This window comes from Narcine bancroftii, chromosome 1, assembly GCF_036971445.1.
Source record: "Narcine bancroftii isolate sNarBan1 chromosome 1, sNarBan1.hap1, whole genome shotgun sequence".
NCBI classification, from domain to species: Eukaryota; Metazoa; Chordata; class Chondrichthyes; order Torpediniformes; family Narcinidae; genus Narcine; species Narcine bancroftii.
The window spans coordinates 222,814,088-222,830,746 of NC_091469.1; the positions used below are offsets into that span (position 1 = coordinate 222,814,088).

At 42.2% G+C, this 16,659-nt stretch overlaps 1 protein-coding gene across 20 annotated transcripts in view; it reads right to left on the bottom strand.

Moving 5' to 3' along the window:
• The window catches only part of mctp1a (multiple C2 domains, transmembrane 1a), a 534,415-nt gene that overhangs the window by 254,205 nt on the left and 263,551 nt on the right, over positions 1–16,659 (bottom strand). For all 20 annotated transcript variants that reach the window (XR_011342276.1, XM_069891645.1, XM_069891672.1 and 17 more), the window contains one exon: positions 9,958–10,060. Coding sequence is in view for 19 of the 20 variants with exons in the window: in XM_069891645.1 (XP_069747746.1) it covers positions 9,958–10,060 (103 nt within the window). In the remaining variant the exon portion in view is untranslated. The remainder of the gene's footprint in view (positions 1–9,957; positions 10,061–16,659) is intronic.

Genomic DNA, 16,659 nt, shown 5'->3' on the forward strand with positions numbered 1-16,659 from the left:
TAACCAGGTAAATGAACCAGGTAAACGAACTGTTTATTTAATAGCAGGAGTACGGAAAGCTTTATTTACCCCGATACCACTAAGCGCCTATCATTTGAGTATAGACAGTCAGTCATAAGATCTCATACGGCAGATGTCTACAGGTCCTGTGTAGTGACTTTAACCATTAAAGGCACAGTTTACAAACACTTGCTTCTGGAGCTGGACTTCTAATGCCAATTTAAGAGTGTTGCATTGGAGTTTGATGGCCCCATTTCCCCCACCATTCTGCAATGAACAGTTCATAGTCAGCCCTCCACACATAACCTGTGGGATCTTGACCGTCAGGGTCCCTTCTCCACTGCTGTTCGCAAACCTACCCGACTGCAAGCCTGTGGCCACCAGGAGCAAGCAATACTGCGCCACAGACAAAGCGTTTATCAAATTGGAGGTTCAGCGGTTGTTGGGCAAGGGCAACTTCGAGGCCAGCAATAGCCCCTGGAGGGTACTAGTGAAAAATGTGGAAAAGAACAGTATGGTCATAAATTATAGCCAGACCATCAACTGGTGTATGCAGTTTGATGCATACCCCCTTCCCCATATATCCATATGGTTAATTAGATTGCTCAATATTGGGTATTTTCCATTACTTTCCTGAAGTTGGCTTGTTGCCAGGTCCCGATCCACCCGAAGGACCATCAGCATACTGCATTTGAGGTGGATGGTCACCTCTACCCCTTCCTCCAGGTGCCCTTCGCCATCACCAATGAGGTGTCTATTTTCCAGCAGATAAGGACCATATGGTGGATCACGCTAAACTGCAGGCCACTTTTCCATATTTTGTCAATGTGACCATCTGCAGCCCATGATCTGTAGGACCATGATGCCATCCTTAAAAAATTCCTCCAGGCTGTGAAGCTCCTGAGCCTTACTTATAAGAAGGAGAAATGTGTTTCAGACAACCTGATAAGTCATTCTCGGCTGTGTGGTTGAAAGCTTCATCACTGGTCCTGACCCTGACCGCACGTGCTGCTCTCCCCAACACCCTCAGAAACTTTAAATGCCTGGTTTCTTCTCTTACTTTGCTCTATGGGTCCCCAACTATGTGAACAAGGCTTGCCCATTGGTCAAAGCCACCTATTTTCCCGTTGGCAGAGGCCCACACAGCTTTTGGCTGTATCAAGGATGATATTGCCAAGTGGTGATGCATGCTATAGATGAATTCACGCTGTTCCAGGTAGAGAGCCATTTGTCTGATTTTGTCCTGCCTGGCACACTTAACCAAGCGGGCAGACCCATTGCCTTCTTTTCGCATACCCTCCAAGGCCCTGAAATCAGTCACTCCTCAATCAAAAAGGAGGCCCAGGCCATCATGGAGGCAGTACACCACTGAAAGCACTACCTCCCTGGCAGACGATTCACCCTCTTCATGGACCAGTGGGCGGTCGCCTTCATGTTCAACAACGGAGAGCCAAAATCAAGAAAAAATCCTCAGGTGGAGAATCAAACTGTTCACCTATAATTATGACCTCCTATACCAGCCTAGCAAATTAACATCCCAGGGGACGTGCCAGTGTCCAAATGGACAGATTGCAGACCCTCCATAACAACCTCTGCCATCTCGGAGTGACTAGATTCTTCCATTTCATTAAAGCCCAGAACCTTCGATACTCCACTGAGGAAGTCAGGACAATGACTAAAAACTGCCAGGTCTGTGCAAACTGGACTTCTACAGCTCTGACAAGGTGTACCTGATCACCCCTTTGAGTGCTTGAGCATCAACTTCCTTCCTTGAATCAGAACATGTACTTCCTCATCATCATTCATGAATACTCATGCTTCCCTTTCACCAACCCCTGCCCAAATATGACCATGGCTACAGTCATCAAGGCCCTCCACAATGTCTTCACACCCTAAGTAACCCTGCTTCAACCATAGCGACCGGGGGACCTCATTCATAAGTAATGAGCTGCACAGCACCTGCTGGCCAGGGTCATTGCCAAGAACAGGACCACCAGTTATAATCCCAGAGGGAATGGGCAGGTGGAAAGGGAGAATGGCATGGTCTGGAAAATCATTGTCCTGGCACTAAGGTCATAGGGCCTCCCTGTTTCCTATTGACACGGGGTCCTCCCAGGTGTACTCCACTCCATACGGTTGCTTTTATGTACAGCCACTAAGAATATGCCTCATGAACGCATGTTTCCCTTCCCTGGTATACTGCCTGCCAGGCTGACCTCCCCAGGACTGGTTCTGCTTCAGAAGCATGCCAGGTACTCTAAGACTGACCCATTGGTCGAGAGGGTCTACTGCCTTCACGACCCTCCCTGATGGGTGTGAGGAATCTATCTCCAACCAGGATTTGGCACCATTGGGAGCCCCTCCGACTACTCTCAACCACCAACAGACACTCTTCCCCACTACTACCTTGGGAGTCCCTGAACCTGCTGCTAATCCCAATCCATCCCCAACAACTGTTGTTGCACCAGCACCAGACTCCCTCATCCTTTCACCTGTCCCTTCCCCCCAATGAACTGTAATGGGTGACGACAGTCCAACACCCTCCCCCCTACCCCCCCAAGCTGCTAAGCTGCTACCACTATTTTTGTCAGTGGCAGAGGAGACCCCTGACAGACTTAACCTGTAAATATGTGTATATATTTGCTTTATCTTTTTCACCATACAGGACTCTTCTTAAAAAGGCGGGGGTGAAAGTGGTAAACCAGAGTAATGTTGTGGTTGGCTACCACTGGCTGGACCAGCCTTCTGAGATCAATCCTACCCATAAAATCTCTTGCATGCTCCCTACTCATTCTGCCAGGATCAGTCAATGAAGCTGGGTGCTGCTCCAGTCTATAGTTAATTTTAAAAAATGCCTATCTGTTTCACACCTCAGTTTTTTGTGGTAATTGATGATGCATCATGTTCATTTTACATAAAATATAAGCTGAATTTTGAGCTAACCCTTGTAACCCTTGTTGATAGTTAATTTTTGTTACTTCCATAAATAATCTTGCCCACTTGTTTCTCAGCAATATTCGAAGGAATATTTATATGGTTTTGCTGCATCTCTGTAAAACCCTTCTATGCCAATGTGTATCCTTTGTTTGAATACATTTTCAGATGAAAGCACGAGGCCAAGCAAGCTGAAGCAACCTTGAGAGACTGTACATAAAGAGAAAAGAGATAAACCCTTGGACAACCTTAAAACCCTTCAAGATAACTTTGAGAGAAAGCCAATACTCCAACAGATGATACTGAAATGTCACAGAAATTAGAAAAGGGTCCGTGCATCATACAAGTGAATTGATTGCTAAACTTGGAAATGTTCATAATGTCGCTGAGTTCCTTATTTTGTCTTCAGTGTCCATAATATACCTTCAGTGTCTGACATCAATGAACTTAAAATGCTCAAGAAACTATTCAGGCAAATCCTCTGACTAATTCTGCTATTTCTAGAAGAATTGATGAGATGAAAAATTATCTTTACAATTAGACAAATCCACTCTGCAAGAGAACAACATGCTTTTAATGACTTACACCAGATTCTGGAATGGAAATGAGCTGATGGAAGAGATGTTATTAGCCAGAATATTAAGGGACTGACTATTTGCAAAGCAGTTAAGAATTACATAAACAAGAACAGTATCCCACTCGAGATCATAAATGCCTGTGCAACTGATGGTACCGCTTCAATGGTTCATCACACGCCTGAAAAATGCTATACCTTCAGTCTTTACTTTTCATTGGGAGCATTTAGTGGTTAAAAACAGGAGGATGTTTAAATGCTTCACTTTGATTTGCCATAAAGTCACATCCCCTTCAAGACTGTTTATTCCGAAAGCTGATGAAATATCAAACATTTCTAGTCACTGCCGCTCATACTGAGGTGAGGTGGCTGTCCAAAGGAAATTGTCCTTGTCGTTTCATTGCACCCTGGGACACGGTTGTTCATTTCCTTCTCATAGACAAGAACTTTCTGAAGCAAAGGCAGACATATTGTATCTGCCAAATATCTTTGACAAACTCAATTTATGGGACAAGACCTTGCAGAGTAAACAGACTAACCTCATTGAAGACATTGTTTCTTTCCCTAAAAAGCTCAGGACCTTTGGAGCAATAGTAGACGTCAGGAATTTATACTATTTCCAAATTTGAACATAAACGCCAGGGCACTAAAGGACAATGGCATAACTGTTCAAGTGCATCATTTAAAGCGAATGTAAGACACATCTGCAAGAACGATTTAATGACTTGTTGAATCTCAATATCCTGTATTGGAAATGAGATCCATTTGAGGAAAAAACCACCAATGTTGACACAGAAATTCAAGAGAAGTTGATCTTCAGAGTGGTAGAATTGCTGCCGTAAATTCATCAATTTAAAAAGGATTTTTGGATTAAGACTGAGCTGCTGAATAGATTTCCAAAACAATGGGAAAGGCCAAATATTTTTCATTGCCTTTTCCTCAACATGCTTAGTTGAAAGTGGATTCAGGAAGGTCGTTTCATAGAATATAGAAGCACAGTTCAGGTCCTTCAGCCTACAATGCTGTGCCAATCTATGTATATATCTACCAGAAAAAAACCTAAACCCTCCCTAGCTCATAATTCTCTATTTTTCTTTCATCCATGTGCCTGACTAAGAGTCTCTTAAATTCCTCTATTGCTCCAGCCTCAACTACCACCCCTGGCAATGCATTCCAGGTCCTCACAACTCTGTTTAAAAATAACTTGCCCCTGATGTACCCACCCTAAACTTTCCTCCCTTCACTTTGTACAGATCCTTGAATTCTTCATGTAATAACAAGAGGTGACCCTCGACTAATTACAATCCAAAATAAAACTTGCACAGGAACATCAAGCTCACGAATTTTACTAAATACTTTCTCTACACAATTCAATCCAACTATGCCCATCTATTTGTATATTCAAATCTATCTCCCACCTTTGTCTTGATTTATGAGCCCCTACTTTCTGGGCTTTCCTTTGTAACAAATTATGCATTACTAAAACAAATTTCTTTAAATCTCCATTACATATCAATGACTCCACCTCTGTCCCTACTGGCAATAACAAATCATGACTATCTTGTAAAAAGTTCATAACCTGATAATAACAAAGTTTGGGATTCTCAAATATCTGAAGCTTTCCCTTCATTCTACTGAACATCATAAATTTCTCTGCTTCAAAACAATCCTCAATCTTCTTAATACCTTGATGTTGCCAAATCCTTCGAAACTGACTCCTGAGAAAATAGAAAATGGAATAAATCTATTTTGAAATAATGGTATTTTTCCTTGACATCAAACCTCCTCCCACAATCTCTTTATCAATCTTATTCCAAAGCTCAATTAAGTGCTTCAAAATAGGAGTTTCTCTATTTGCTATCAACAGTCTTGAATTCACTTATAAATAGAATCTTATGGATTTGCTTCTCCTATTTTACTGAATTCATACATTGCATTAATAAATTGCAACTAGGCTGCTTTATAATAATTCATAAAATTGGGGAGTTCCACATTCATTTGCATGAATCCTGGTGTATTTCCTCAACAGAAGAATATTTGTTCCTCATTTATGTATCTGACATCAGTATATGCATATCAGTGCCAAATGATATCTATATATCCATTCAACTGTTCTATCCCCTTCCTGGTAAATTGGACAACAATTCTTGACATGGCATCCCTCTGCTCACAGATTTTCTTTTCTCAAGTTTATTGTTATTTGATTATACAAGTACAACCTGACTGTAGTGACTTCCTTCCCATTCACTTATATAGTCACTTGTAGGCTAAGTTAGGTCTTTGCCTGCAATGCATTTCTTGCATAAATCAGTAACAAAGACCAGTTCAATTTTCTCAAACAATCTTTAATATACTGATTATCTTTAACAAGTAACTTTCATTTCTAAACATCTCAATGACATTCTATTTAATAAATAACTTGTAATTTACCGTAGCGAAGTGGTCAACAGAAATTGTCCACCCCTAACTCACCTTCCTCCTGATTTCCAACTGCCAATACTGGCTGTAGAACCTCATTTTTAGCATGTGCATAACTCTTGTGCATGCTCCTTTGTGCGGTATCCTGACCCCGGGTACAACCACTTGGCTGCTGAGGCCAAGCCAAGCGCACATGCGTCACCACACCCCATGGCACAAGCGTACCGGGGAACACGCCAGCCCTGGCTGACACCGTCGACACTAAGGCTGAGCCAACTGTGCACGCGCCTCCACACTCCGGCTCTGTAAATGGTACCAGCCCTCGTGCATGCACTGATGGGAAGAGGCCTAAGGACACAGGTGGACATGGCCGATACCTGTGACCACAACAGTAAGGCCGGAGCCTATGGCTCTTATACTGACAAAACAGTGTTCTCCAGTCCTTGGTGCAAAACATTCAACACAACCAAATATAACACACTTACAGACAAACAATACACATTCAGGACAAGTATTTTATCTATATAAATAAATAAATGTTGTTTTGTACATGTGAGAGTCTCAAATGGTTAGTGTGAGCAGTTCCTTTGGCCATTCAGCATTGTCACTTCCCGTGGGAAAAGCTGTTGCTATGTGCGACATGGAAGGGGTTCCCCATGATTTGTGCGGCCTCTTCACACATCAATCTTGGTAGATCACATTGTTTATGGGAAAGGGAGACTCTAGTGATCCTCCCTGTCCCTGTTATGATCCTGTGGATTGATCTCCAATCCATTTCTCTGCAGCAAACTTACCACAATGTGATGCACCTGGCCAGGATGCTCTTGATATAGCTCCTATAGAAAGTTGACATAATGGTGGCCAGTAGCCCTGCCCGCTTCAGTCTTCTCAGGAAGTGCAATCACTGTTGCTCCTTCCTAACATGAGAGGAGATGTTGTCTTTCCACAATAGGCCATTAGTTAAATGAATTGCAAGGAACTTGGTGTTCTTCACTCTCTCCACTCCAGTATTGTTGATGTGTAGTGGAGGGTGGTCATTCCTGGTCCTCCTGAAGTCCACAATCATCTCCTTCATCTTGTCACAATGAGAATCAGGTTGTTACTCTTGCACCACATCACAAGATTTTCCACCTCTTCTCTGTAATGTGACTCAACATTGTTGCTAATGAGGCCAACTACTGTTGTGCCATCTGAAAACTTGTTGGCACTGTTGTAGCTGGCTAGATCTGGCGATGCAGACGTGATTCAGTAGTGAGAACAGGGGTGGGCTGAGCATACAGCCCTGAGGTGTGCCAGTACTCAGCGTGACAGTGCTCAATGTTCTTCTACAGACCCAGACAGACTGTGGTCTTTCAGTTACAAAGTCCAGGATCCAGTTACAGAGAGTGTCTTGAGTTACAGCATTCTCCATTGTTCCTTGAGATGCCTGCTGCTATCAATCACAAAATAATCTATGAGTTACTGCACTGCAATGAGCAGGCATTCTTTTGAAATGGCATCAATTGCTTGGACCATTTGGCCCTACATTATGAATATTTGGTTAGATCACATGTGATCCAAGGGAGAATAGCCAAATGAATTCAAAATTGACTTAGTAGAGGGAGTCAGAAGATAGCCATGGAGTAATTTTTTTCTGATTGGAGGCCTGTGACCAGTATTGTACCACAAGGGCCGGTGCTGGCTCAAATGTTATTTCTTATCTATATTAATAATTCAGATGGAAGTGCAGTGAATATGATTGGTAAATTTACAGATGACAGGCTCCAGGACAATTGTGAAGTGGGGTCAAGCTGGAGAAAATGGAATTTAACTCAACTAGTATGAAATTTTGCACTTTGGTCAGTCAAACCTGGGTAGGATTGGCATAGTTAATGTCAGAGTTGTGGAAAGTGCAGTGGAACAGATATACGTATGGGTATAGGTGAATAGTTCACTGAAATTGGCAAAACAAACAGAGAGTGATGAAGGCATCATTTAGTACACTTGCCTTCATTGGAAGGGGTATCGAGCACAAATATTTGGACCTTGTGTTTCAATTGTATAAGGCATTGGTGAGACCGCACTTACATTGCTGTGCCCAGTTTTCATTGCCCAGCTATTGGAAGGAGATTAATAGGTTAGGAGTGCAAAGAAGTTTAACCAGGATGTTGCTGTGACAAGAGTGCTTGAGTATAGAGGAATAGATTAGACAGACTGGGTCTTTATTCTTTAGAGCATAGGAGGCTGAGGGGTGGTGTGTCCATGGTTTATAAAATCATGAGGGGAAAGGTAGTTGGTTGTAGAACTAGAGGCATAGGTGAAAGGGGAAAAGATTCAGGAGGGACCCAAGTGGCAATTATTTCAGTTAGAGGGTGGTCCATATCTTTAATGAGCCACCAGAGAAAACTAAAGAAGCAAGCAAAACTGTGAACCTCAAAAGACATATAGATCGACAAAAAGAACTGAGAACAATATTTGCCAAGTAGGCAAATAGGACCAGCCCACAATGCCAACTTAGTTGGCATGAATACGTTGGGCTGAAAGGTCTGTTTCATGCTGAATGGCTGACTTTATTTCTTGTGTAGGTCTGACCACAAGCTTCCATGAATTTCACAACTGGGTGGTATGCAAAATAAAATTCTGGCCTTGTGGTTGTTGCAATATTACAACTGGAAAATGTGTCAATGTGCATTTTAATGTTGAGAAACCCTCTTAAAACATCCTTGAAAGAAAACGGGGTACTTTCCTTTATACCGTGCATTGTTTGACTTCTCATAACACTAATCCCTTTACTATTGTTTACAGGTACTCCCCGACTTGAGACCTATGAGGCTTGCGTCCATCCACACATATGGCCAGAAATTAGTGAATATATAAAATTTATGCAGTTTATGTCAGAGATACAGGGCATTTAAGAGCAAAAATGTGCATGCTTGCCTTGTTAGTCAGCGTCCTGGGGTCCGTAGGCTGGGCGTGGCCATCTTGATTCCTGTGCACATGCATGAGTCTTTGGTTGGTGCATGCATGGTGGTTTTGCGTATTGGAGTTCGGTAGGCACATGCACGGTGATTTCGCATATTGGAGTTCAGTTGGCACATGTGCGAGAGTTACGGGTGTGAATTAAATATCATCAGGGTGCTTAACTCTTGTGCATGTGCCAACCGAATTCCAGTATGTGAACCCATCGTGCATGCATCAACCGAAGACTCGTGCATTTGCACAGGGATCAAGATGGCTGCACCCAGCCTATGGGCCCTGGGTCACCGACTAATAAGACAAGAATGTGGAAAGCTTCACCAAGGTTGATCAGGAAGCTTTAAGTTGTCAAATCTACAATGAAAAAAAAATTCGATTAAAAAGTTTGCTTTAAGACTGCACGCACACGGGCAAAATTCCAACTTGCGTCCATTTCAAGATATGACCAATCCTTTGGTCCCAATTATGGTCGAATGTCAGGAAATACCTGCATTTTTATAACTGTCTTCCCTGGATGGCACTCAAAACAAAGCATTTTACTGTTTCCCAGTCCACATGACAATAAACAATTAAACTTATTTCAAGTATTCCACAGAGAAACCCAATGGTAATTATTAGAAGTAATTTATCAGAAGCTCCTGCAGGATGAAAGCTTAATTGGAAATTTATCTTGGAATTTTGAAATCTCTTTCAGTGGCAAGGTGGCATAATGTAATGATACTCAATTGGCTACACCATTGAGCAGCAAATACGATTTAAAGTTTGGAAATTCTCCATTGGGGCTCATTCCTAAATTGATCTCTGCAGCCAGCTTGCTGTCTAACAGATGAACTACGCTGGGTGCAGAATAGTTCCGTGCCTTTGTTTTTGGGATAGCACTTAACTGAAGAAAAGGAAACAAACAAGGAATTTAACATTATCTTTCATTAAAATGCTTCTCTAAATCATTGCATGTTTAATAGCTTGGAAGGCAAAGCCAAAGCTGCAATCCTCTCTTTTGGGTGTTATAAATGCAGGAAATTATAGCGTGTGTCGGCTTGTACAAGGAAACTAAGAAGAATTCTACTCATACTTACAATGTGAAGACTTTGTTCCAGACAGGATAGAGACTCCGATGGACAGTATGTGTTTGTAGTCGGTCATTGTTCAGTTCAATCACACAAAATGGGTCACTGCTCCCTAAAGAAACATAACGGTAATTTAGACAGACAGACAGACAGCTCTGTAACAGGCCATTCTGGCCTATGAGCCCATACTGCCCAATTACACCTAAATGACCGACAACCCCCAGTACATTTTGAATGGTGGGAGGAAATCAGAGCACCCGGAGGAAACCTACACAGACACGGGGAGAACGTACAAACTTCTTATGGACAGTGTGGGATTCAAACTCCGGTCCCACTCGCTAGCGCTATTACAGCATTGTACTAACCATGCCACCCTTAGTCACTGGGAAATACAAGTTAGGAAGTGACAATTAATGGAAATCAATAGGAAATAAAAAACTGAATCAGATATCACATTTTTTGTTGTATAACTAAGATGTAAAAATGCTTCCCATGGATCAACTTAGACCGACACCCAGTGCAATACTGAAGAACTGCTTACTATTGAAGGTGCTGTCTTTGTGATTACATATTAAAAATCTATCTTTGTCTGTGTCTATGATCCTAATATACAGTACAACTTTTCTGCCTGTGGGATCCTACTGTAAGCAACTTGATTGCTGTCATTTCTACATTTTAGAAACATATTTAGTAAATTGCATCAGTCATTGCAATCTCTATGTAATATCCTGAGGTATTGAAATGGGCTACTCAAGTTTTCTTTTATCACTCCTAATTTCGTTAGCCTCCCTGGTCGCATAATTTTTTTTAACCTCATGCACAGGAGAATAGTTGAAACTACAGACTTCAATTTGCCAACGAAATTTCGACATCATTCACGTCATATTAAGTTTATTATGGACACCATTGTAAAAGCTGATTCCAGCCATTTAAACCTATGCCATCAAATTATACACAATTAACTGAAAACCCCACATGTTTTTAAACGGTGGGAGGACATTGGAGCACACAAAGGAAACCCACACAGACACAGGGAGAATGTACTGTGTTAGAGTATGTTATATTGTATATATCTATATATATATATATATATATATGTTTTAAAGGAGACAAACTGGGGCAGGTTTTTTTAGTGTAGGTCACATACAAACACTTCAAAACAGATCTCATTTAAAGTGCCAAAGCTCTGCTCAAGCCAGACAGTTCAGGCTCCGAGTGCCTTTGAAAAAAACTTTGAAGAGTGCCTATAAGGACTTCACAAGTAGGTGTTAATTGGACATGCTGTGATGTAATGGATATTGTTTTGGAAATCAACAGATGAACGAACTTGGAAAATTAGGTCCAGAGCCGCAGTCTTTCTGAGTCCAGTTGGTTTTTCTAAGAGGGTTATGTGATTTTCTCTGAGTGAGTGAGAGAGAGAGAGAGAGAGAGAGAGAATTCAGTTCTACAGTTCAGCAGCAGCTGGGACTGGAACATAACAAGCTGGCAAGCTTGTGGAAAAAAACATCTTGAAGATGGGTGTGAGTTCTTAGTTCAGCCTGGTCAAAGCCCTTGTGGTCCATACAAGAGGAGAGGACTAGCTGCCTAATGTTCCACTTGAAATAAGGAAAACAAAAGAGGAACTCTTTGGTGACCTGAAAGAAAGAGGTTATCATCTGGAAAATCCTGATGGGGTAAGTTTCTTCAGCAAGACACTGAAGTGGCTGATCTGAAGGAATCAGTTGTGAGTGTCCAACGAGCAACAAATCTCTCTCTGAAAACCGACAAGAACCTTCCTGAGCAGTAATTATTAACCCTTCAAGCACCAAAGCCTATTGGAATTCATAAATGTTAAATTCTGTCCACAGTATAAGAATTGTCTGCCACCAGTAAACTTAGAGGAGTGAAAAGTGAAATTGGACTGTGAATTAAAGAACTTTTCAAAACTCACATAAACATAACATGTGCGCTTAGAATTAGAAGGGCATTAAGTTAATAGTAATAAGTTAAAGTTTGATCCTGTTTTCATGTTTAAAGATAATTAAAGGCAACTTTTGTTTAAGTAACCACTTGTCGTGTTGAATTTCTTTTGCTCCTGGATTTTGGGGTGCTCTGGGTGTCATGAAAATGAATATGTATGAGATATACCGGAAGTCACGTGGTATGAGAGAGAGATAAGAACACAAGCAGGAGAACAAAGGAAACTGGAGAATAAAAAGACACTAAGAAGTTTACCTGATAAACTTGTGTTTAATGTTTTATTAACTTCACATTTCGGGCCACAAATGTGACATTGGCGACGAGGATGAAAGAAGCTTGAAGAAAATTAAAGACTAAACAATATTACAGAGGTTTACAGACAACTTCAAGGTGATAAGAATTTTCTCTTGTCTCAGTACTTTTGGGGCTGGAATATTTCCTCATGGCTGGTGCAGACGGTGACTTTCTAACACATAGTGGAATTGCTCATTTTGACCCAACGGGTGATGCAAGCACTGTAAGTGTGAAGTGGAAGGCATGACTGGAAGAATTTGAATCCTATGCCGACAGTTGTGGCCTATTTTTAGATACCGGTACAGTTGAACAAAAAGCGCAGAGAAGGGCGTTACTTCTTTTCACTGCAGGACCCTCAGTTCGGGAAACATTTAGGACACTTTTGAATACTGGAAGAAAGGATGAGTACCGGAAAGCGGTAGATGCATTAAATGCACACTATGTAGTGACACCGAATGCTACATTTCAACGCCATTTGTTTCGGAGAACAAGACAAGAAGATGGCCAGACAATTGCTCAGTACGTGATGAGACTACGCCAGCTAGCTGTTGGATGTAATTACATGCCAGCTGATTTGGACAACCAATTATTGGATCAAGTCGTACAGCACTGCAGATCAGATAAACTCAGAAGACGTCTACTGGAAAGAGGGAGTGAGTTGGAACTCACCGATGCTTTAACCATTGCTGCTGCATTAGAGGCTGTTGAAGGGCAATTTCATACCAGGACCCTGAAAGACAACTCAAGCCAGCAAATTAAGAGGCTCTCACATCGCCATAATCAGCAAAGATATATGTTGACACAGGACGTGGAGTGTTATCGATGTGGAAACCGAGGTCACTTTGGAAAAGACCCATATTGCCCGGCCAAAAGCAAAGTTTGCAGAAAGTGTGGAGGTAAGGACCATTTTGCAAAGAAGTGCAAAAGCAAGTCCATTGCAGACCAGAAGAGGAAGAGTACAACTTCCAAAGGCAAAGCTTGGGGGAAAGGAAAGTATCCTGGAAAGAAAGATACCATTCGCCAGATACACGGTGACGATGATGATACCCAGGAGGAACAGAGTTGTTACCAACTTTCGTTGAATGAAGTACATCATGAGAAGGTCCCAGTGATCATTGGTGGAGTGACAGTTCAGGTCATTGTAGACTCAGGCAGTGACAGTAATGTGATTGATCGACATTTATGGGAGAAGTTGAAAAGGAAAAAGATCATCTGTACCTCAAAGAAGTGTTCCAAGAAACTGTATCCATACACAGCAACAAAGCCATTGCAGACCATTGGATGTTTTACTGCAACTGTTGAAGCTGGAGATAAGTACACCGAAGCAGAGTTTATGGTCATAGAAGAGAGGGGAGAACCATTGCTGAGTAGAAGCACAGCGCAAGACCTGGCAATACTTCATATTGGAGCTTGTGTTAATTCAATTCAGTCATACGAGGATATGAAGCAAGAATTCCCCGCAGTCTTCCAAGGAGTAGGAAAGCTGAAAGGTCGACAATTGAAGCTAGCGGTAGATGAAACGGTCAAACCCAAAGCACAACCAATGCGCCGAACTCCGTTTGAACTTCGTGGGAAAGTCGAAGCCAAAATTAAAGAATTGATCTGAAATGGGGCTATCATCAATTAGAGCTGGATCCAGGTTCCCGAGATGTGACATCATTTGTGACTCACTGTGGATTGTATCGTTAGAAGGGACTATAATTTGGAATTAATGCAGCTTCGGAGATCTACCAGTATGAAATCCATCGAGTGATTCAAGACATTCCTGGAGTTGCCAACATTTCTGACGACATCATAGTCCATGCACCAACGAAGGAAAAGCATGACAAACGGTTGAGGCGTGTACTATCTAGACTACAGGAGGCAGGCCTTACCGTGAATGGAAACAAGTGCCAGTTCGGTGTGTCAGAAATGGACTTCATGGGACACAGACTTACACGGGAAGGACTAAACCCTGCAGAGGCCAAGGTGAAAGCTATTGAAGAGGCACGTGCACCTCAGAACGCAACAGAGGTGAGGAGTTTCCTGGGATTGGTCAATTTTTGTGCAAAGTTCATTCCTAATCTCGCTACAGTGGCAGAACCACTAAGGAAACTAACCAGGAAAGGTGTACCATTTCATTTTGGATCTGAGCAGAAGAAAGCATTCACAGCGCTGAAGCAAAGCCTGACAGATGCAAAAACTCTTGGATATTACGATCCGGCGGCATCAACCAAAGTCATAGCGGATGCCAGCCCAGTTGGTTTAGGAGCCATGTTGGTCCAGATGCATGATGGAGGACCAAGAATCATTGCCTATGCCAGCAGATTGTTATCAGATGTGGAAAGAAGATACTCTCAGACAGAGAAAGAAGCACTCGGACTTGTATGGGCCTGTGAAAGGTTCCATGCATATCTATATGGCATTGAATTTGAACTCATCACAGATCATAAGCCATTAGAGGTGATCTATGCACCTAGATCCAAACCATGTGCCAGAATAGAGAGATGGGTACTCAGGCTACAACCCTACAAATATAAAGTAATCCACATTGCAGGGAAAGCAAACATTGCTGATCCGCTGTCCAGATTGGAGAAGGATGGTGGTCCACAATCCAAGTCAGAATTGGGAACAGAAACAGAGAGCTTTGTACGCTTCGTAGCTATTCAGTCGACACCGAAAGCTGTGACTACGAAGGAAGTCGAGAGAGAATCTGAACGTGATCCAGAACTCAGGGAAGTAAGAGAATGCATACAGAGTGGACAATGGGACAAGTGTACTCACAAGGCTTACATTCCCATTAGAGACGAACTTTGTTGCATCGGACAGTGTGTATTAAGAGGTTGCAGATTGGTGATACCGCAAAGATTGAGACCGAAGATCGTATCCTTAGTGCATGAAGGACACCTAGGCATTGTTGGTACCAAGAAAAACCTCAGGACCAAGGTATGATGGCCAGGTTGTGATAAAGACGCAGAGAAATTTGTTAAAACTTGTCACAGATGTCAAATCACAAGGAGGAGTAATCCGCCAGAACCGATCCGGAGTACGCAACTTCCGACAGGACCATGGATCGACGTAGCTGTTGATTTTCTTGGACCTTTACCGACGGGTGAATCAATTATGATAGTGATAGATTACTACAGCAGATACTATGTTTACGTGGTGTTGAAGTCCACAACCACTGAAAAAACAATACAAGCGTTAGCAGAGATATTCGCAAGATATGGATTACCTGTTACATTATACTCTGACAATGGTCCACAATTCATTTCAGAGACATTTACGGAATACATGAGGACTACAGGTATCCACCATCATAAAGTAACTCCGAAATGGCCGCAAGCCAACGAAGAAGTAGAGAGACAAAATCAATCCATTGAAAAACGATTGAGGATTGCACACACAGAAGGACAAAATTGGCGAGAAGCATTGCTATCTTATGTGGCTGTCTATCGAGCAACGCCTCATGCAACCACTGGAAAAAGTCCTGCAGAAGCATTTTTTGGGAGAAAAATCCGCACAAAAATGCCAGAAATAAAGGAAATCCGAGACGATCAGGAGATGAGGGACCACGATGCTGAAAAGAAAGGTGCAGCAAAGCTGTACACAGATTCGAAACGTGGAGCCAAGTACTCAGACATCATGCCAGGAGATAATGTTCTAGTGAGGCATGAAACTGGTGGTAAGATAGACACACCTTATTACCATCAACCCTATACTGTCATATCCAGAAGTGGCAGTATGGTGACAGTCAAGTCTCTGACTGGAGTCCTGTATAAGAGAAATGTATCAGGTGTAAAAAGGTACCAGTCCAGAGATACATCAAGCGAAGAGGTTGAAAGGCCAATACGAGATGCTGAAACGGAGAGACCTGATGATGTTCCAGAGGCAGTTACCAGCACTCCTGATGAAGTGACTAGAGCACCAGAAACAGCCGAAGCCGTGGCGAGCAGTATTTCCGACGCTGAAAGTGAACAACCGAGAAGCGACGACAATATCGCAGGCAGGCCGAAACGAAACCGGAAAGTGCCCAAATGATACGAAGACTTTGTGCCATAGTTTTAATAAGAACTTTGGGACAGTATTTAATCTTATATCATAAAGTGCATGTATGAGTGCTGTAGGAAGTAAATTTTATGTAGTTGAGTTATAGTTTTACCATTAGTTACGATGTTTGTATGTTTCCGAGGAATATTGGTAATTGAAGGTAAAGTTTATTTCTGATTAAAGGAGGGATGTCATGATAATGAATATGTATGAGATATACCGGAAGTCACGTGGTATGAGAGAGAGATAAGAACACAAGCAGGAGAACAAAGGAAACCGGAGAATAAAAAGACACTAAGAAGTTTACCTGATAAACTTGTGTTTAATGTTTTATTAACTTCACATTTCGGGCCACAAATGTGACACTGGGCTCGTAACATTACAAACTCCTTACAGACAGCGCAGGATTCGAACCCGGCCCACTGGGGC